Here is a 21,368-nt window from a genome sequence, read left to right as displayed (position 1 = left end):
CGGCCCCGCCCCTTCCCCGCGGCGGAGCGGAACCTGGGCGTGCGGCGCGCGGAGCCGGCCGGGCGGGGAGGCCGGAGCGGGGCGAGGATGAGTGTCAAGCAGGTTACGTGCAGGTGAGCGCCGACCGCTCGCGCCGGGGACGGGGTGGCGGTGGTCCCTGACCGGCGAAGTGACCCGGGAGCTCCTCCCGCGGAACCGCCGCGCCTCGGAGGGGCTCGGGCCGGAGCTGCGCGCCGCGCGCGGGAACGCGCCTCCAGAGAGAATCCATTTCCGGGCCGGGTGCTTCTCCACAGGTACTACGTGCAGGGAGTGTGCCGCGAGGGAAGCAAGTGTCTGTTCTCGCACGACCTGTCCAGCAGCAAGTCCTCCACCGTCTGCAAGTATTACCAGAAGGGGCAGTGCGCCTATGGAGCCCGCTGCAGGTGAGAGCCGGTGCCGTGCGTTGTGAGGAGCCGGGGGGACTCGAAGCTCGAGGAGGGATGAGGCGTTTGAGCGGCGAAAAGGACGGAATAATATATTGGTAGCGAGCTTTTCTCCCTCTCCTGAAGCCAGCGTACGTGGTGTAGTGTTACGGTTTGACTGGGCCTTATCTTGTCCTGTGGAAACGAGGAGTCAGGGTCTCATGCTCTCAACCGGTTCTCCTCATGTGAGGAGAGCTGGGTACTAAACACAGAACGCCGGCTGTGCGGCTTCTCAGGAGGCAGCGCCAAGGCCGCGAGGCTGGCTGTGGGCACAAAGCACGGCAGTGACCCTGCAGTGCTGGGCAGTGCTGCTTTGCAGGGTGCACCTCACAGCTGTGTTCCAGTGCTGAGATTGGAGGACTTGTGGTTCTGCCTTAAAGTGAAGAGGGTTTTCTTTGTGCTCCCCTCAGCTTTGTGGGCAGTGTTTCTGTGTCTTTTGCTGCAGTGTTTGGGTTAAAACTCTGGTGCTCTGGTAACTGCTGTGTGCTAGGGAATGTTCTGTGCCGTCAGCAGTGTGCTGCAGAGCTGGGGCTTCTTCCCAGAGCCATGCTGCTGGCATACGGAATCCTGTGTCTGCACTCACCAGCAGCCAGAGATGTCAGGGTGTCGTGTGGCTTCAGTTGCTGCATTGTGTTCCTTCCCTGGGTTTTGCCAGTGGTATCAGACCTGCATCCAGCTGCATTTCAGTGAGCTCTGCAGCTCATAAGCTGCTCAGATGGAATTAGCATTGTATGGAGCCACTGATGGCAGCTGCAGAGTGTTAATCTGCTGCTCCAGCAGCGTTGGAACAGTGGAGGGCCCTGGATGCATATGAGCTGGTGATGTCTATGGCTTTACTAGAGAAACCTCTGTACTGTACTGCCTGCTTCTGTTCTGCTGCTGAGAGCATGTTTCCATAGTCACTCATAACCTTTTCTGTCCTGTGTGTAAACATGACATCACGATAGTATGGAGCAGGAAGTTCCGTGTCCTGCTTGGACAGGGAGAATGAGATCACATCAGTCCTTATTGCGTGTCTTTTTAATTTGGCTTCTCAGAAAAATGTCAGCAAAGCTCTTTGTGTGAGGATGACAAAGACCTGATCTAACGTGTATGTGAATGATGGTCTTTCAGCTGTGGTGGGCCTCCCTAGAGAATTAGCAAAAAAATCTTGATGTGCTTTCAGAGGCATCCATTTGCTGAGGCTGAGAAGACTTTCAGTCTGGCTTTGAAAGAGACTGAAAGAGACTCTATTTGTCACAGGTATGACCACATCAGGCTCCCTGCCTCGGGGGGTGCAGCAGCTCCTGTGCCTCCTCCCATGGCATCAGCAGCGCTGCTCAGCCCTCGCCCTGCACCAGAGCACAGTGCACCTGCAACCAAGAGCAAGCTGCGTGAGAGTGGCAAACGGGAGAAGAAAACACTTGTTCTCAGGGACAGAAGTGAGTAGGAGGCTGCTGTGCTTATCCTTGATGTTGTCCTCTGGTTCTGATAGGAGTTGGGTCGTTTTTCACATTTTTTTTTAACTTCAGTTTCAAGGACAGTGGGAAAGAGGTGCTGGAGATCTTCCTTATCTTGTGAGGCCCCTTTCCTCTAAACACTTGTGCCTATTGGTACCTTTTAATGACAGTGTTTAACTGACTGGCTTTTAACCTGGTGTGTCCTGAAAGATGTTTTTGGTTAGGGATGGGTTTCTTGTTTGGTATCCCTACCCATCAGATCTTTTCGTGCATTTTGCTCTCAATGAGAGGGCATTTGAAATGGTTGCTGAGTGGAGGATGGTGGCAGTGCTCAGAAGCACAAGCACAGAGACATCCATCCCTCTGCCTGAGGCCGCAGGGCAGAGCAGCTGAGCCCTGTTGCTGGTGCTGTTCCAACAGATTCTCTCTGTCACGCTGAGTGGGCCAGTTATACCCGTGTGCTGTGTGAAGTATTTTTTTTTACCGTGTTTGTAAAACAGAGAGCAGCTGAAGAAGAGACCTTGAAACTGATCTTTTCAACAAGTGGTTTGTGAGAATTGTAATGTAGGATTGAAAGAGGCTTAAGGCTGAGATTTTATTTAGAAGACATTTTTAAAGCAAAAAACTGCAGTCATTGGAAAGAAAATATAGGGAGCTTCTTATGTAGGCTTTGTGCTGTATGTTGAATTGTTAATATTACATTTTTCTTTCTTAAGACCTGTGTGGCTTGAATGAAGAGAAGGAAAAAGCCAGTGCAACGAATGATGTGGTGTGTTGCAGTGACAAAAACGATAATGTGGAAATGAAGCCCCATTCATATTTGGAAGCTATTTGCAGTGGGCTGGAAGATCCAGTAGCTGGAAGTTCCTTTGGTGATGGAGAGCAGCTGTGTCCTTATGCTGCAGCAGGAGCGTGCCACTTCGGGGACCGCTGCCTTTACCTGCATGGGGACGTGTGTGAAATATGTGGGCTGCAAGTGCTTCACCCTTTTGACCAAGAACAGAGGAAGGCTCATGAGATGGTAATGTTAACATGAAATCTGTATGAGATGTGTATGCTTAGTGCTACATTTGGTTTGTTTGTTTTTAAAAATCCAAAGGTGTGTTTTGTGGAATAGCCTGTGGTTTATCTGTCTGTAGGATGACAGACATCCAGGACCTCAGTGGTAACATTGATGCTGACAGCATTTTACAGTGATTTCCTTTTTTTTTTTTCTTTTTTTTTCTTTCCCCTTTCTTATGGGAAACTTGCCTTGTCCCCAGGTACCCTAGAACTCTTTTAGGAAGATGTCTTTTGTAGCTGACAGGAGGTTGTAGTGGTCCCTTGTGTGTGATGGGGGAGAGGGACCATAGCCTGTGGTGAGTTCAGAGTAATTCCTCTGCCTGTCTGCTGGGTCACTGCTTCCCTGCTTATGTGTGGCCACTTCCAGGGCAGTGTAAGATGAGGACACCCTGAGCAGAGTGTGAAGATTTTGGAGGTGATCTCTAACTAGGAAGGCTAGGGAAAGTGGATGAGGAATTGCTTGGGTAAAGGTGGCTGTACGAGGCTGCTCTTCAGTATGCTTGGCCATTGGGTTTGTGTCAGGGCTGGTCAGGAACAGCAGTTTTCGAGGCTGAGGAGGAGAGTGACCAGAAGCTTTAGTGGTTACTGGATCAGAAGTGTCTCCAGTGCCAGGAGTGGAATCCAGATTACCAGAATCTCATGTTATGTGATCTCAGCACGTAGCTCCAAACATGCCATGTGGTTCTCTTGTCCGAGGAGTCTGACGTCTGGCATAGTGTGCTGTTACCACTGCAGCCAGGTGCTCAGCTCTGGAGGCAGAGATGTCTGTTGGATGGAAAGGTGCAGTAGTGAAAGTGCTGCTGTTAATGTGGAATTACTCTCTGGTCTTTTAAAAATTATTATTATTTAAAGTCTGCTAGATATGTATAACTTGTCAAGTCCCGAGAACGTCAGAAAGAAGAGGTAAAGCTATGGGGAATAACCAAAGGCTCAGCTTGTAATGCTGTAAAAGCAAATGATACATCACTGAGTACGGTGTGAGAAATGCTGTAGGAAGCCCATAGTAAGACACCAATTCCTTACCTAGGATAAAGCTTAGTGCCTGGTGACTGAGGCCTTAACGATAAACAGAGTAACATCGTGAGTGCAGCATCCATCCTGGACTCTGAATTAGATGGGACTTGGGGATATTTGAAGCACTGCCTTGCCTAACTGCTGTTCTGGTACAGATGCAGGCAGGTGTAAATTAAGTGTTTAGGCAGCCCTTCCTTTGATACCTACAAAGCTGCAGGGAACATGAGAGGGTGGAATTATGTGATCATCCTTAAAGGTCTTACAATTATATGATGATAATTATGATGAAGGATAGTAGGGATGCTCTTAATTAGCCTACCGTGTTTTTCCTGTAACAGGTCCATGTCAGACACTTTGGTTTTACGAAGAATGGTCCAACATATAAAGTACAATAACCAATGATATCTCTCCTGTGACAGATGTGCATGGCAACGTTTGAGCATGAGATGGAGAAGGCTTTTGCCTTTCAGGCAAGTCAGGACAAAGTGTGCAGCATCTGCATGGAAGTGGTGTATGAAAAGCCATCAGCCTCAGAGAGGAGGTTTGGGATCCTCTCCAACTGCAATCACACGTACTGTTTGTCCTGCATCCGGCAGTGGAGGTGTGCCAAGCAGTTTGAGAATCCAATCATAAAGTAAGTTCACGTTAACCAGCCCGTTGTCTTTGTGACCTGTGTCAGTGGGGTGGGCATTCTGCTGTACTTTGACTTGATAGAGAAATACATGTGGTCATAAGAGATCTGGTAGCTGTAAATATTAGCACAGCCATTAGTAAAATACCAGCTCAGAAAATCTTGGTCCAAGTGCTACAAATGTGCACAGTATTACCTTCAAGGCCAGGTATGATGCATCAGCTATCCTTTGTTAACAGTGCCTATGTGCTGAGTCCAGCATGTTGGCCCTTTGTAACTTAAGCCTCTGTCATTGCATTGACAATGGAGCAAAGTGCAAATGTGGACTGCAGAATACTGAGTTAACTCATGCCCCTGCTTCACTCATGGGAGCTCATTTGCACAATCAGTTACTCTTTCCTTTCTATGTGTGTGCTTAATTACTGCATTTTTTTGTAAACTATAGCTTACTAAAGCTAGATCTCCCATTAATTGCACATCTGTATCTGAGTAAATTCCTTTGTCTTCTAGATGTGTATAAAGTGTATTCCAAACATACTCCTCCTTAGAAAGAATTTTAAACAACCAATTAGGGCAGTTTCCTTTTTTAGAATCTCTTTGAAAGCTCTTCCAAGTTACAAGCACACTGAGGAAGAGGTAGGAAATATTTTCATTCCTCTGCCAAAGTAAACTCTTTTGCAAAACTTCCCTTAATAGTTGCCTTGAAGTGAAAGTTATCTCAGTGCAGTGTAAGCTCTGTTGGAGCAAAGCTTCTGACAGACAGGCACTGAGATACTGTGCCTACAGCAGGGACTGCGGCTTTCATACATAATAGTGCTCTGGAACCACGTTTGTGGTGGAGTAGATACTAAAGCAAATTCCTCAAACGTATTTTCTGTATTTACTCATAATAGTGAGTGTACTGGTCTTTGCAAAGGTTCTCTAAAAGAGGGGCTTGGATCAGTTTGAAAAGCACTGCCTGCAGAGACACCAGGTGTTCTGTGAGACTTGCATGGCAGGAGTAGTAATGCTTCTCGAGGCACCAGAAGGTGCATATTTGATTCTTGATCTTAAATCCTAATAAAGAAATCTATCTTATAAAACCACTAAGTTAACAACTCCTCAGTTCTGGCAGAGTGCAGGTCAGGCTTAGGGAAAATCCTTGTTGTCATGCATCTGGTTTGGCTTTCTTTTGTTTGTGAGCTGAAGTACTTGCTTGGCAGGTACTTTATTTCTGTGCACTGGATCTTTAGCCACATTTCTTCAGGAAATGTCTATTTATTTTGTTCAAATCCTGAAATAAGTGCAAAGCAGCACAAGGCTTACTGCATTTGGCAACCCTGCCTGTGGCAGTGGGTTGGAACTAAATGATCTCTGAGGTCCCTTCCAACCCAAGTCATTCTATGAGTCAGCTGGATTATTTCAGCAGAAGCTGGTAACAGTCGTGCCCATATGTGCTGTGAAGTTGTCCGGTGCATCACCCTGGCAGACCGTCTCCCTTTTGCTCAGGAACCTGCAGTTTCGGGCTGATACACTGAGAATTGGTTTCAGAAAGTAATAAAGCTCTGCTTCTTTGTCTTGATCCATTCAGGTCTTGCCCAGAGTGCCGTGTGATATCGGAGTTCGTCATTCCCAGCGCGTATTGGGTAGAAGACCAGGAGAAAAAAAATGAGCTGATTGAAGCATTTAAGCAGGGAGTGGGGTAAGATCATCAGCCAAAATGCTACTTACGTTGTCCTTGAGATTCACCAAGGCTTAATCAAAATGCCTCTATTTTTAAACCTTTTGCAATCCGTTCTACACATAACTCTTAATCACTCGTAACAGCACACCATTCTTTATTAGCTGAACTTTGTGACTGCTATCAGTCTGTTGTAATTATAGTTCAGAAGGTACTTGAACTCATGTTCGGAAATGTTGAGGCTATTTCAGTTCACCTGCCAAAGCTAGAGAGACACGTGCCTTCTGTTGGACGTAACTGCCTGGAAGGTCGTCACACACTGGGGAAAACAAATGAGGAAGGAAAACTTAATTTTTACAATAGCATCTTGAAATATGGGATACAAATTCACAGGTTTTTTGTAACAGCTACTGGAAATGTAAAATACTGCATCACTGCAATCCCTTTATTATCTGATAAAGATTTGTCTGGTGATTGGAGCACTGGGGAGGTCTGCAAAAGCATTGTGTTACAGCAGCTTTGCAAAGCTGTGCTTGTCTGGAGAACCTGAGGGTCACTTTGTCACAACACATGACTGTTCTGTGAAATGGTGCACAGATTAACTGTGACATACACCAACTTTTAAAACTTGCCTTATGGAGTCTGTGAAGGTATTACTTGAATCTGTGCATAGCTGTCCTACCAGCTCTTGAGCTTCTTGGGGGGGGTTTGTCTTACAACTTAGCAGCAGAATTGCTGAAAGCAGTAGTACTCCATTAAATGTTCAAGCCAGCTTTGTATTATTATTGCTTTATATTCATTGTCAGACAAAGTAGTTGAATAAAATCACAGAATCACACAGTTGTGGGGGATGGAAGGGATCTTTGGAGATCATCTGTCCAACCCCCTGCTTAAGCAGGCTCCCTACTGCAGGTTGCACAGGTAGATGGGTAGACTTCCAGATGGGTTTTGAATATCTTCAGTGGGAGACTCCACAGCCTCTTTGGGCAGCTGAGGAGCTTCAGATACTGTTTGTTTTCAATACCGTGTTGCCATTGTGGTTTTATATTTTAATTCTAAAGGAGTTTGTATTGAGGATAATAAGTTGTGCTAAAATTCTTGGCTGAGTGATTTGTAAATGACTACGTTCTACGTAAGTAGACTTGTTTTGTTGGAAAAGTGGTGTCAGGTAGTGTTACTACAAGTTGGGTTTTGGCTTTTGGTTTTGTATTTTGAGAATACAAAAAGGGTTTTTGCTTTATGTGCTCAGCTAAGACTAACACGTTATAATTTCTGTATGGAGGGTTTTATGATCTCATAGCAGTTAGTTTGGATGTGTTATTCATAGAAAAAATGCCAATAATATTTTTGTTTAAGGGAAGTCTAAGAGCAGGGGTTCTCACGGTACAAATCCATTCTGCAGGAGGAAAAATCCTGACTGACTTAGGTTAGAACACAAGTGCTCTGTGACTTCCAGGTTTCCAAGACAGATCAGTTCCACTTTTGAATGCACTGCCTGCTCTGGAGTAGTCTTTCTTTCTTTCTTTTGTAGTGGTTTCTTCTCCATGTATTAGTTATTTTATAGGCTTTGTTTAGGTTATAGGGATCAGTTTCATTGCTGTTTGCACATTGTTCACAAGTTCAATTGCAATTTGTCTGTAGTTTCCTCCAGATACTTCTCATTGGAGAACAACCCGTCGCACCACCCCTCCCCAATAACCTTTCTAGAAGGTGGTTACACAGCTCCAGCAACTTCGTAGAACAGCAAAGCTGCTGAAAACTTAATGATAGAATTGTTACCACAGGACTTGCAAAGATAACAATGAGAGGAACTCAGCTCATTCATAAAAACAAAGTGATCAGTGCACTGGGGAGGAATGCTACAAAAATAGTGGGTTTGTTCCCTGTGATAGAAATGCACTGTGCTGGATAGGTGGCATTCTTTCAACATCATTCAATTTCAGTGTCTTAAGATTGTGTTCTTTTGAACTTATGATGGTGCTCTTTTATGTATTTCTTTGTCCTCTCCTAGATTTCTTTCCAATCTATTTTAACTGTTACCAGTTAAGGAGTAGGAGATCAGAACTCTTGGTACGTTAATGGTACTAGCAGCTGCAGTGGTAATGGTACAAAGTGATCTGCTTCCTCACTAGCTGAAGGCAGCAACTTTTTTCTCATTGAATTAGGAAAAAGCCCTGCAAATACTTTGAACAAGGGAAAGGAACTTGTCCATTTGGAGGGAAGTGTCTTTACCTTCATGCCTATCCAGATGGGACACGAGCTGAACCTGAGAAACCAAGGAAACAGCTCAGCTCTGAGGGAACCGTGCGGGTAAGGAAATATTCCAGTCAGTTGTAATTGAAAACACTTCTTGAATGTAAAGTGCACTACTTAAAGTACTTTCATACAATGGATGGCCTCAGAAAAGTTAAGTATCCCTCAGCTTTCCTTGAGGCAGAGGTTTGTTTGGAAGAGAAGGCACCTTTCATTTAATAGCAAGATTTCATCTTTTTTTTTTTTTACCAGTGCTTCTCATTGCAGATCTTTTTTCAAGGAGATGCTACAGTTAAAGCTTCTACTTACAGTGGTATTAAAAATGAGTATTGCTTGCCTAGACCTAGCTGGTCCTATTCACAGCTAAAATGGTAAAAGCCTTCTCAAAGTCTCATTGTAGCTTCATCTAGCATCTGGAATGGGTGAGACAGGCCTTCTAGTTTAGCAGTACTGATACAGCTCCTCACTACTGCCCAGTTAGACATGAACTATTACTTATGTTCTGACAATGGAGTGGTTGTCACTTTCTCAGCAAATATTGCTGATACTATTAATAAATACCAATTTCTCAGTCTCAACTTTTTTATTAAATGAAGAAAGATGACTGATAAGGGGAAAAATCTTCTGATTGGCCTGTGCCAAGCTAAATCAGATTTTCTTCTGTTGCAGTTCTTCAATTCTGTTCGTCTGTGGGACTTTATTGAAGACAGAGAAAGTAGGACTGTGACCAGCACAGATGATCAAGTAACAGAACTTGGAGAACTTTTCATGCACCTTTCTGGGGCTGAGGAGGATTCTGCTACTTCTCAATAAAGGCAAGCGAATGTGCTTTCTTCTGTAGCAATCTAGCTATTTATTTAGCAGTGGTTTTACTTCTTACAGCACAGCTGGAATGACTGAATGTGCCCTGTGGTCCTACTTGTGCAGTCCTGGTGAAGTTTTCAGATAGTTGGTGTATGGCAACAAAAGTACTAAATTATATTTAGAAAGTTAAATTGATTGCATGGAAAAAAATCCCTTGATCCCAAGAGGGTTCCCTTCCTCGTTGGCCTAACATACGCTGTCTTGTAAATTGAATGGTCGTGTTACATGCAGCTGCTCTCTTGCCTTTTAAAGCATAAGGTGTTAAAAACTGTTGCTGTATCTGAGGGTGCTTATTTCCCCCTAAATGAACTAAATGTATATCTGCAGAAACACACTAGGAATAATGATCCGTGTAGCTTTTCCTTTCTTAAAAAAAATACCAAGTATCTAGAGTTCTGAGTAATGCTCAGTGTATTCTTACAGTGAGTGCTTCAGTAATGGGCACTGCCAGGCTGTCAGAGACAGCACAAATCAGGATCCCTCCACTGTTCTAAAATAATTAAGTGCATGGTTGCAGGAAAGGTCTCCTGGTTTCCTACAGCACCTGCTGTAAAGCACATGCAATTTGTTACCTCCAGGCAGAGCTGTAGTTCCAGTGCTGGAGTCAAAATGCACAGGTAAACGATACTTGCAGCACAAGTTGGTACTGGACACTGCGTAAGAAGTCAGTAACTTTCAATATTAATTGAAATGGTAATAGATAATTTTTTGTACAGGTATTTAATTAAAAGGGAAACCTTCATTCGGGTTAAATGAAGCAAAAATTAAATGAGGTAACTAACATTCTGTCTAAATAACCTCTATCAGTGATCTTACAGTTTGCATCTGTACCATGTTAAATCATTTCAGTCAAAAAAGAAACACTGACCACTGCTTACCTGACCTGTGGGGGCAGCAGATACTTAGGGCTTTTCCACTGCCATGTATTTCTAGCATACCGAGTCACATCCTTCTGCCATGTATTCCCAGGACAGCCCTACTTTCAGGTACCTCATAGCCCCAGCTGGCAGTTATGTCATTTAAAGGGCAGGTGAAGTTCCAGCTGCCTACCTGCTCCTTGCTCTCATCAGAAGGAAGCATTGGTCAAGGTCAAGGAGGTCAGGTATTAAAGCACATCTTCTGAGTCAAATGTTAGTGGATTCTTTCTTTAAATTTTAATTCATGTTTGAGCTGCCGAAGCTTTGAGAATCATTTTAAGTTCTCTTTTAAATATACTTGTAGCAAAAGCAATTCATGGTAGGAATGTGCAGTTTGTAAGAAGTTATTTCTGCTGAGTCATTTGTATCAACTCTGCAGTTAAAGTTTGGTCTAGAGCCAACTGAACCAGCCACTGGGTATTTCAGTGCAAGCAAAGATTTTTTTCCATGCAAGTGCAACATGCAATCTTGAAAGTCAAGCACAGGGCCGGTATTTCTGCTACCCTTATGAACACACTGCTGTCACTGTAAGGCTGCTCACCTGTTTCAAGACTCAGGCATTTGAGAAAGCTTGATCATTGAGATGGCAAAAATTGTGATGCAGCAAAGTGCATTTAGAGGCATTTGTGTAAAACGCCCCTTGTCCCTCTGGTTTTTTTAGGCAACTTCCATCTCTGCTGCGTAACAGCTTCCCAAGAGTGAATGTGCAAATTTTGCTCTCGGTTGTGATCTAGGAAATGTAGTGATGTTTTCATGATTATTTCAACACTAAAATCAAGTTTTAACAATGCTTACTCTAAAGTCAGTCCTTAGCTTGTAAATATCTGTCACCACTTACTGCTCAACTTCTTTTTAAAACTGGCATTTGGAGGCACAAGTGATGGGCTTAATCTAGTAAATGATATTGCAGTGCAACTCCTCATCACTCATTAAAAAAGGTGAAGGAAGGTAAGTACAGCTGAGAGATGCAGTTCTGTAAGATGAGCGCTCTTTCTTGCATACTTTCTACTAAAAAATACCTACTTACACCCCTTAGCCTCCCCACTGAAGCTTTTTTTAGCTGTTCCAACACTTTTTTCAGATAAATATTTTCAGCAATGAAATACATTAAAAAATAGTAAGTGGAGAGAATATTCTGCTCCTTAGACAGGGCATTCCTGTTACTTTGCTCAAAGAAAACCAAGCAGGAAACAAGAATCTGATGTACAAAAGGTAAGGTAACTTGTTTTTCAATGCTGCCTAGCAATTACATGAAGAGAAGTTTTAATGTGCAAGCAGTAAGACAGACTCGGACCTTCTACATTCTTCATTTTACAGCTTTCAAACTCTAGGTTGACATCAAATACTAATCAAAATAATCCTCCTTTTATTTAAAAAAAAGTTTTCCAGAGAGAGAGAACCTGTATTAAATAAGAAGGAACAATTAGGTTCCTTCTGGGGGTTCAGTGCTAAACTAAGAGCAACCTTTCATAGAATCATAGCACCATGAAGGTTGGAACAGACCACTGCTGCCCCCTAACCCCGTCCTGCAGTGCCACATTGCCTCTTTGTTGAACACCTCCAGGGACTGTGACTCCACCATCTCCCTTTTTTCATGCTTCCTTCTTTTGCAACACTAATTAAAATGAAGATAAAATGAGAGAGAAAGGGCTGCAATTAAAATAACAAGAACACTATTGAAAAGCATGCTGATCTGTATACAGCACTGTTTCCATCACTGCCAAATGCACATTTTATGGTAATGCTCAGTTATAAGGGTGGAATCCTAATCCCTGGGTGATGGTCTAAGGACAGTCAAGCTACTTAACCAGTACATTCCTGGCTTATGTATTTTAAATTCTCCTCTACCTGAACAGAATACTATTTCAAAAAGTAATTCTTAGATCAGACCACCTATTTCTGGTCACCTGCTGCCTGATTTGACCAAAACACCTAAGGGAAATACCTAAGGGAAAAAACACAGGCTCCCAGAAGATACAATGCAGAGAAGTGGTGCAGGTAACTCACCTGATGGTTTATCAGTGTATGTATCATGAAAACCAGTCTGTAAGTAAAGTGAATGGAAACTGATAGGTTGTCACATCTAGTATTTTATATTTTTACTGGTACAGTTAATATTTATCCTAAAAATTATTCAGAATGTTATTTCCTGAACTTTTTAGATGTAAATGTGTGTGTCAAAATATGAATTACTACATTAAATGATGATATTGAATCTTAAACCTAAAATTTAATTTATTTTATTAAAATAAGATAATCAGAGGAACCTTGGCTTACAATAAATGCATTTTCTCAGGAGCAATAAAAACAAAATTAAAACCCAAATCAGCAAGAAAAACTGTATATGCTCAGTTTCCTCTTGATAGTGCATCTCTTGGACGACAGCTTCAGATGGGATGAAAACTATGCTCATTCTGCAGAAGTATACTGATACTGTTAATTAGCCTTTATCAGCCACAAAAGCCTGTCTTTCTGCACTTTCCACCTCATTGGGCTGCAAGAAACAAGTCCGTAGTACCAAAATAAGCCGCTTAAGTTACCGAAGATGACCATAGCAAGACTGGCTAGCTTCCTTCTCTGAGCAGTACAGTTTAGAATATACTCCATTCCTTTGCAAGAGTTTTTTTTCTACGTGCAAAACTATTGCAAAACTATTTTGTGTTGAATTAGCATTTTAACTTATTTCATTGGCTTGATGAAACCTCTTAGGCAGGAGCTGATTTCCAGAAAGTTTTTTTCTTCTTCCCTCAGTCTTGTTTGCAGATACCCATTTCCAGCAAAAGTCCCCTGACGTGACACGGGGCAATCAGAGAGCACCAGATCACATCATCTTTCTTCCCTCAAATGCCAAGGCAGGTCATCCCTGCTGTAAAAAATACCAGTTTATCAGCAGATTCAAATCAACCCAGAAACACTGCCAAAGAAACATCCATCTCTTCTGTGTGTGGGAAAAATAAGGCTCAAGTGCATCTATTAAAAAAATAGTAATAGATCTCTTGATTTGTAGTCTGTTAACTATCCCAGTAGAAGAAACTGTAGAAAAAGGCAATGTGGAGCTTTGTCCCTGCAGGGTAAGAACTGCAAACATCCTTAGCAGCTTGTTCTTAAACGGGGATGCGGATGATCCGGCTGGTCACTGATCCTGTACACCGAGGCATTAAAAGCACAACTTCTGTTACTTCTGTTCCTTTCCCATCACTGGAGAGATTAAGGGAAGGGGAGCACAATCCTAAAAAACAGGCAGTCTTGTGGATGTTAACGTGCAAGAATTTATGTCCTCTGTATGGGATGCGCGGTGCAGAGATGGTTCGGAAGCACTCCGGTTGATCTTGGGTAAAGAATGTTGCAGCAATTCAATGGAAGACAGTATCTGAGAAGAAGGCACATAAAATGGAAAGGTGACGTGTTACAAAGAGCCACATTTCTTTTCAAGTAAGTCTTAAACCTTCATTTCTTAGGGCTTTACCAGTATCCATTACAATATACTACGTGGAGATACTGAAAACAATACTCAAGGAATGTTCCAGTTTAAAGAATCCAACTCTGCCACAGAGTTTCATTGCTGTGAGGACACTCACTGAGTTTCAGGGGACAGGCAGATACTTCTCCATTAACAGTTCATCAATATAGCAACCAAGAGGCAAGCATCTATGCACTCTCCAACAGTGTAACAGGGAAAGAATAGCATCCTCTTCCTAACTGTTGGAATTTAGAAAGAAGCCAAGTACAACTTTCGTTGTTTAACAAGTAACATCGTTTTAAGAAGTGCTGCAACTCAATTCCAGATATTTTAACCAGTACCAGGAAGTGCCTGCATTATCCTCACAGTGACAGGAAAAGGTCAAGTATCCTTTGTAAAACAAGACCAAAACTTGCTATAGGAATTTAAATCCCCCTTGTGAATTTTGTTTGCTTGTACAAAGATGGGGGGAAAAAAATAAGGAATTGTCCTTACAGCAAAGTGCTCTGATGTTAGAGCAATATGGTGTTCAACACTGCTTCAATGAGGCTGGGTATTATTTTTAACTTTTTTGTACCTAAATCCTGTATATCAGTATTAGAAACTGCACAAGGGAGCTGGGTTATTAAAGGTGCACGTGTGACTAAACAGAACCAGGAAGCATGCTACTCTTCATTCCTGCATCTACTTCCAGTTTCTAAACGTGTGCTTTTATCCACCTATGGTGCTCTGTGGTAATGGCTATTTATACAATACTTAGGAGCTGTTACATGCTGAGAAAAGCCACTTACTTGCGGAAACAAAGGTCTTTCTTCCCTAACTTTCTTCAAACAATCTGCTACGAGCCTCTTCATTGCTTTGGGGCAGTTCTTGTACAACTTGCTGAGGTCTGGAGAAGCATATCCTCGGCCAACCATGAAAATAATCTAAAAAAAGAACAGCCAGTAGGTAGCAGAGAACTGAAGCCAAAGAAGCTGCTTTGCTCATTCAAAGCTCTGATGTCCCAAAGTCATTAAACGTGAGTGCCAAAGCCAAGCACACCAGCAGGGCCTTGTACATAAGTCCAAATCAGTTAACTGAAACAATGGCCTTGCTTTTGTGTAACACAGAACATAATTAAATCAGAGTGACGCTGTGGTTTATAATACTCCCGAGATGCAAAGGCATTATTACAGTCAGAAAAGAACAGGACATACTATGTGACATGGCAATTTCCTTCAATTGAAGATTACAAGTGACAAATGATCCTCAATTTGAGCACTTACAAGCTCAAGCCATACACTATCAAGGTTTGGCATGATAGTGTTACTGCTCAGCAGAACTGTATTTTCAGGTATCTCAGTAAATACATCTGCCAAAGCAGATTTACAGCGCGTTGAAAGTGATCATGACTAATGTAACTACTGTAGCATAAAGGAAAAGGGGTTAAGGCAAACACTAAGTGATATTATTAGCGATGGAAAACATTTTCTGTTTTAGTCCAGCACAGACTATAAAACACAACAGAGGCAAAAATAATGGTTTCTCCCCATGCAGACACATGGCACTGCTCATAATTCAATCAAAGCAAAAAGCAGAATGCAACAAAGCAGCAATCAAAAAGCTGTAACAGTTTATGTTCGTGCTCTACAGAAGAAGGCTTTCAATAATGAAGTAACTCTGCATAACATTTAATACTGAAAGATTTGATCATAAATAGCCACTTCTTTTTTTGCTTAGTAAAAAGCATGAACCTAACTTTACTGATTTATGAACAGACATTTAACTTCAGAAGGAAATTTTTCCTACATACAAATTTCCTTCACTGATGTAACTAAGCACATCAGCAGGACGTGCTTTCCTTGAGTTACTGCCAGTATTTAAGAAAATATTCTACTGCACACATTTACTGCTGAAACAAACAATACTGTAAACAGCATTCCAGTTCTTGTTTTGCATCTGTCCTACGCTTCTTGAGGAAAATGCAGCACACCAGAAGCAACATGCAGCATTGAGCAACCGCTTCTTACCTGGTCGCGGTTGTTTATGTGGGAGTATGGCAGCTCTCCTGTCATAAGCTCATACAATACTATTCCATAGGAGTAGACATCTGACTGAAAACTGAACGGATTACTGTCCTGCATCCGTATCACTTCTGGTGCCTTTAGAAGGAGAAAAGCAATTAGTGAAAAGTGGTATTAACAAGCTAAGAAACAGAAAAGACAAGTGAATGGGAAAATGGGAGGCCAAGAGGAGTCAATCAGTAATCAGTGAACAAAGGATGGAAACCTCAGGACCTCCTCTAAGGCACTGGAGAAGTCCTGTCAGTGCTATTCTACATCTTACTAAAAAAGTAAACGCACATTTAGTATATATGTAGATATGCCTATAACAACACTTCAGAGAACCCTCAGAAAATTTCCTGTATTACTTGAGGAATTCCATACATAAACTGACACTGATCTGCAACAACTGAGTTGCCTCAAAGCTTACTGCAATGATCAGCCACAAGGTAGAGGACAGCAGCGGTGCTAACAACCACAGCTTGGTACACGTCAAGACTTGTGCTCACTCCCATGCTTCAAGGAGAGCTCTGCACACTTTCCCATCCACTGATAAAGCTGCTGAATGCCAGATCAGCAAGCATGCATAAAAAGAGATGCTGCCAGGTCCTCAGCAGGGAGCAGAGGAAGAAGAGACAAAAAAGAAGACAGCCAACAAAGACAGGGTTCACCCATTCCACAAAGCTCATTAAGCAGATTCAAGGCCATTGCTTGCTCTCCAGTTGAGAAGAGTCCTTCTGGGGAGAGGTGGGATGACTACAGGAAAAAGGCTCTCCCCTTGGAACAGTTCCTCGCAGTGCTATTGACAGCCCTTGTCAGCCTTTGCCTCGTATGTTTAGAACTCCAAAAACTCAGGAGGAAACACTGCTGAAAAGTGCCTACTGTTGGGCAGTTAGACACTCCAGCACTTTAAATTTTAACTTATCCTGTAATTGGAATAAATGTCTGCATAGTGCTAACAACATAGGTTGTCATTTAGATGTAAGGATCTGTCAGAATTACTGCATTCAACCAACAAAACTTGTATTAACAGAGTGAAAGCAAACTATTAACACAGCAGCAAAATACTTTGCTCACCATCCACAAAATGGAACCAGTGGGTTGCTCCACCTGTTGCGATCCACTCCACCTGGATTTTACAGTTGCTAGACCAAAGTCTCCTATTTTCACTGTGAGGCCTTCATGAAGAAATATATCTAAACAGTTGTTAAAGAAATTCTATAGAAAACTTGAATGAACAATTCTGAATTTTCTGACATGATTACAAAGTGTCTGGTGAGGGTTATCAGAAATCCAAGAACTATCCAAGAATATTGCTGGCTTTGGTTTTTTGTTTTGTTTGTCTTACCTGCTACAAGTTGTATCTTAGAGAAAAAGTAATTTTATGGCATCCGTACAGAGTTAACAAAAATGCAGGTATGCAATCTATCTACTGAATGTTCCTTCTTCTCAAGTTTAAATTAAGATTTCTGGCTTTATTTGTGCCTGTCCTCTGAGGATGTTTTAAATTTATTAAAAATATACGGGATACAGTACAGGACATACACACATATCCCTCATCCAACAGAAAGCTTCTCTCCAACACACTATCTAGATAATAGAGACATCATATCATAACACCACTATTGATACTATTCAATTAAAATAAGTCCCACTTGAAGAATGCTGCTTCTCCTTTTGTCACCTGTTAAGAAAGTCACTTGTTAAGAAAGCTATACCTTCTATGAAAGACCTTGCTAAAAGTAACTTTGTACTCATCACAAGAAATTACTCATTTTTGTTACGTGCATTTAAAACAGCTACTTCACACACAGCCCCCACCCTCTCCCAGAAAAAGCTCCAAGTTAACAACAAATCACTCTCATGTCACAGTGAGATGAAATTAGGAAAGGATACTATTGGATTTCATGTCCCTATGGATGATGTTCTTTGCGTGTAAATAGCTGTGAAAGAAGCAGCAGAAAAGTGACATAAATGAATACTGTTCATACAAATTTAGCCTTCTGATATCAGTTTACCACATGACTAGTGGTCTAGCATTAATTAAGACAGGATTCCATACAGGAAAAATACAAAAAGAACCTAAGTGCTTAATTAAAGATGTTACAATCTTTGTCACTTGAGAGCTTAACATTGCAGTCTTTAACAAGTCCTTTAACATGGATCAGATACTGAGATACAGACCTATGTGGCAAAGACTTAAATAGTGTTTAAGAGGTTCTGAAGTATTAGGCAGATTCATCCCCAGACATCATTCACAGCATCTGTACTCAGACATGAGCTCCTGACTCAGCATACCAGTTCAACCTACTGCAGTGTTACAGCAGTAGCACATACCAGGGCTTGGGGAAGAAAAAGGGAACATCATTCCAACAGATAAAACAGGCACAGACACTGCTGCTTATCCTACTCACTCCATTCCCTGTGCTGTCTGCCGAGCAATGTCAATAAGCTGGAACATCTGGAACTTGGTCTCTTGAACGTGCAGGTGTTTATACAGACTGCTGCCTTCACACCACTGTGTGACAATGGCCAGGTTATCTTTAGTCATGTAGCCCATGAAGAGCAAAATATTCACATGCCGAGTCTTCCTAATAGAAGTAGCAGAAAAAGAAATTAGCATCTTTATTAAAATGTTTTCGTGTTCTTTTAAAAACGTTCTTCTTGTCTGAAGGGACATATTTCAGCTTGCAAAAGTGAACAAAAAAAATCTCGCAAAATGAATTCATTGTTTTTGAAATCAATAACCACGTCATGCTCACATTAACAGAAGTGACTGGAGTAACAGAAGTGACCTTGAAAGCTGAAAAAGTGACAGCTTAAAATATGACTGAATCCCAAGAGGAAACCAAAGGGTCATGATAAACTGTAAGGGAACAAAATATATAATTCTTCTATATAGGTTCAATTCCAGGATTCCCTTTTAAAATTACAGTTACTTAATTGGAGATTACAAAACCAGTATTTGAAAACAAAATACATGGATCAGAGAACAGATTAAAAAAAGGGAATTATGTTGCAAACTTAAGAAGATGTACAGCTCGAGTATTCTGGCCGGCCATGAGAATTACAGGACTTACTGGTCTTCACTTTCTCCTATATGCCAAACGTGACCTGAGGGATTGTGGATGTTAGTATCAGTTATCTGAAAAAACTTCCAGAAATCTCAGTGAAGAACCACTGAATATCACTGCTGTCTCACAGCTCTACAACAGTATTTACCAGTATCACTGTATGCTCTTTTTTATTTTTATTTCTTGGAGATCTGCTTTTGCTGCCTATTAAGTACACACTATTCAGCAAGGCACTTTAGTCTGCAGGCGAATGCTGTGGCTTCAAATAACAAAATTTAGCAAAGAAACTGCAAAACTCACCTTAATACAGCCACTTCGTTTCTGAAAGCCTGGAACTGTTCTGGGGTTGGATCTACAACTTTTAATATTTTCACTGCTACATCCCCTGAAAACACATTTACAGTTAAAGTTGGTAGCAATGCAGTTTCTTTCCAAAAATCATATTACCACACAGTACACATAAAAACCCAACTTTGTGCACAGAATGCCCCTAGTAATCTGTGAACAGACCAAGACCATAAACTTCTGCAGGACCACATAATTAATTCACCTGAATTAGAGAACAGTAAGAGTCATTAATTTTACACCATGCTTCCCTATCTAGAAAACAGTAGAATGGAACAGATTATAAAAGGTACGATAGTAGAGTGAAGCTGACTGTTCTAAAGGTAACCACTAACAGCCAGACCCACCAACTCCTCCGTGAAAGAGGCAAACACCAAATTCACATTAACTATGGATGGTTGGAATATTTACAACAGGTGGATAAACTTGCCCTGATGCTGCCACAGGAAGGTAAAGGGAGTTAGTAAACTGAAACTTAGTCTTAGTCCACACATAAGAGAAAATGCAGAGACTTTCTACTCCCAATTATGCTTATCCCACAATATAAAGGCTGCTGCCACTTAGCACTACAGAATAATCGCTTACATTAGGATAAAAATCCCTAGAAGGACAGATTTATCTGCTATTGCAATTACCTCATCTTCTTACTATCTTCTCTTTTCAAAAACAGACTTGAAAAACCTTAGCACATCTCTAGAATTGTACCATCAACTAATTTCATTAGCAACACTGACAGCTCAATTGAAAAAAATGTTTGGAAAGGAGATGTAAATGGTACTGAAGGATTCAGAGAAAGTGCTCTGACAGGGACTGCAGCATCTTCCACTGTAGTTACCAGCTGTTTAGTTTGCTGTGTAATTTGAAGTCAGAAAGTTCACAGACACTGAACACATTCTAATACATTCATATTTTCCTTCAGTAAATGCACACACTTCCTATTTCATCCTTCAGCATCTTCCTAAAGGGAACCATCTCACGTTTTCAGTATGCAGAGGTCTGGTGGTTTGTTTGTTTTTGATGATGTTGGGTTTTTTTTGTTTTTATAACTTAAGAGATCTCTGCTCACACATCAGAGCAGTGCAACAGAAGAGGCAGAAACACTAACAGTTTCACATGACGATCAAATCAGGCTTAAAAGGGGCCGGTTCCTACTGCAACTACTGTTTATGTACAATGCAAGACCAATAAAAGGTCTGTCAATATTAGAAGCATATTGCTAGGAGCTATACCAACACAAGGATGCAGCATCCACTGACTGTAAGCCAAATGTTTTCAAACTGTTTTTCAATATAGCCTCCATTATGATCCTTGCTCCACTGATGAAGAGATGTTTTTAACTTTAAGTTTTTATTGAATCATGTGCCACACCTTTTTAAGCTCAATGGCATTCTCCAAGCAGTTTTCACTACAGAAAGAAATAAACAATAGCACTTGTTTTGTTTAGCAGCAATCTGAAGACAATTAGCTTCCACCACCCCCCAACCATCAAAAACCTAGAGCTGATTACCAGGGCCAAAGGGGAAATGTGAGTGTTTATGATAGGTAGTCTTCCAACCCATTTAAACTGCCTTGGTTTTCTTTCCTCCTTTTAAATTTAGAAGCATGCTACAGGACACTACAGGATCCAAATGAGGTCTGTAACAGAAGTGGTGCAAATATTAAAATTAGTACTTAACCATCAGAACAATCTGGAAAAATATGGAAGTGCAAGACTATTCAGCAAGACATGCACTCCTCATAGCAAGACCATCCTTGGCACTATCCACTTCATTTTTATTTGGGAAGGCTAAGTCAAGGAAGTTTACTGGAAACCTAATACAGATTATACACAGTTGTACACATCCTCTAGCAGGCCTTTCATAGGTGCTCTCCAAAGGTTCAAACAGCCCTTCAGCACTGGGCATATTAGGAGGTCTGACACCTCCATTCTAATCCAGAAATTCGGTTTAAGTTTGCAGCAATCTGCCCCACTTCAATGCTTTCAACTTCACCAAGAGATTTTAGTTGCTGCATTTATACTATTACAACAGCTTACTACAAAGAAAAGTGTACAATTCGTTAGTTTGTGCACTATGAGCTCCCCGTGTCTTCAGTTCTAAACAGAAAAAACTAGAAACCCTTTCCAATCTTTCAAGACCACACTACA

At 41.7% G+C, this 21,368-nt stretch overlaps 2 protein-coding genes across 9 annotated transcripts in view; one reads left to right on the top strand and one right to left on the bottom strand.

Annotated features, from left to right (window-relative positions):
* Positions 1–6: 6 nt before the first annotated feature.
* On the top strand, positions 7–12,523 carry MKRN2 (makorin ring finger protein 2). The gene is made up of 8 exons (XM_042880227.1): positions 7–113; positions 294–422; positions 1,704–1,882; positions 2,617–2,921; positions 4,396–4,610; positions 6,178–6,288; positions 8,433–8,577; positions 9,190–12,523. The coding sequence occupies exons 1-8, from the start codon at positions 88–90 to the stop codon at positions 9,331–9,333; spliced, it is 1,254 nt and encodes a 417-aa protein (XP_042736161.1). The 5' UTR covers positions 7–87; the 3' UTR covers positions 9,334–12,523.
* RAF1 (Raf-1 proto-oncogene, serine/threonine kinase) overlaps positions 12,519–21,368 on the bottom strand; it is a 69,816-nt gene continuing 60,966 nt past the window's right edge. For all 8 annotated transcript variants that reach the window (XM_042880215.1, XM_042880213.1, XM_042880212.1 and 5 more), the window contains 7 exons: positions 19,178–19,262; positions 18,218–18,394; positions 17,700–17,746; positions 16,881–16,999; positions 15,771–15,902; positions 14,553–14,687; positions 12,519–13,671 (listed from right to left, as the gene is read on the bottom strand). In XM_042880215.1, the coding sequence (XP_042736149.1) occupies positions 13,531–13,671; positions 14,553–14,687; positions 15,771–15,902; positions 16,881–16,999; positions 17,700–17,746; positions 18,218–18,394; positions 19,178–19,262 (836 nt within the window). In that variant the 3' untranslated portion in view covers positions 12,519–13,530. The remainder of the gene's footprint in view (positions 13,672–14,552; positions 14,688–15,770; positions 15,903–16,880; positions 17,000–17,699; positions 17,747–18,217; positions 18,395–19,177; positions 19,263–21,368) is intronic.

Source organism: Lagopus leucura, unplaced genomic scaffold (assembly GCF_019238085.1).
Source record: "Lagopus leucura isolate 7727_CA_CO unplaced genomic scaffold, USGS_WTPT01 Super-Scaffold_100026, whole genome shotgun sequence".
Lineage (NCBI taxonomy): Eukaryota > Metazoa > Chordata > Aves > Galliformes > Phasianidae > Lagopus > Lagopus leucura.
The sequence above is the reverse complement of the archived record's forward strand: the minus strand, read 5'-3'. Positions and strand labels throughout refer to the sequence as shown.

What these genes read in the sequence shown, in the direction of transcription:
- MKRN2 (XM_042880227.1), top strand. Translation starts at nt 88, where the DNA reads ATGAGTGTCAAGCAGGTTACGTGCAG. An exon ending in AGAGGAAGGCTCATGAGATG is followed by an intron (nt 2,922 to 4,395) that starts GTAATGTTAACA and finishes CTCCTGTGACAG; the next exon opens with ATGTGCATGGCAACGTTTGA. An exon ending in GCATTTAAGCAGGGAGTGGG is followed by an intron (nt 6,289 to 8,432) that starts GTAAGATCATCA and finishes TCATTGAATTAG; the next exon opens with GAAAAAGCCCTGCAAATACT.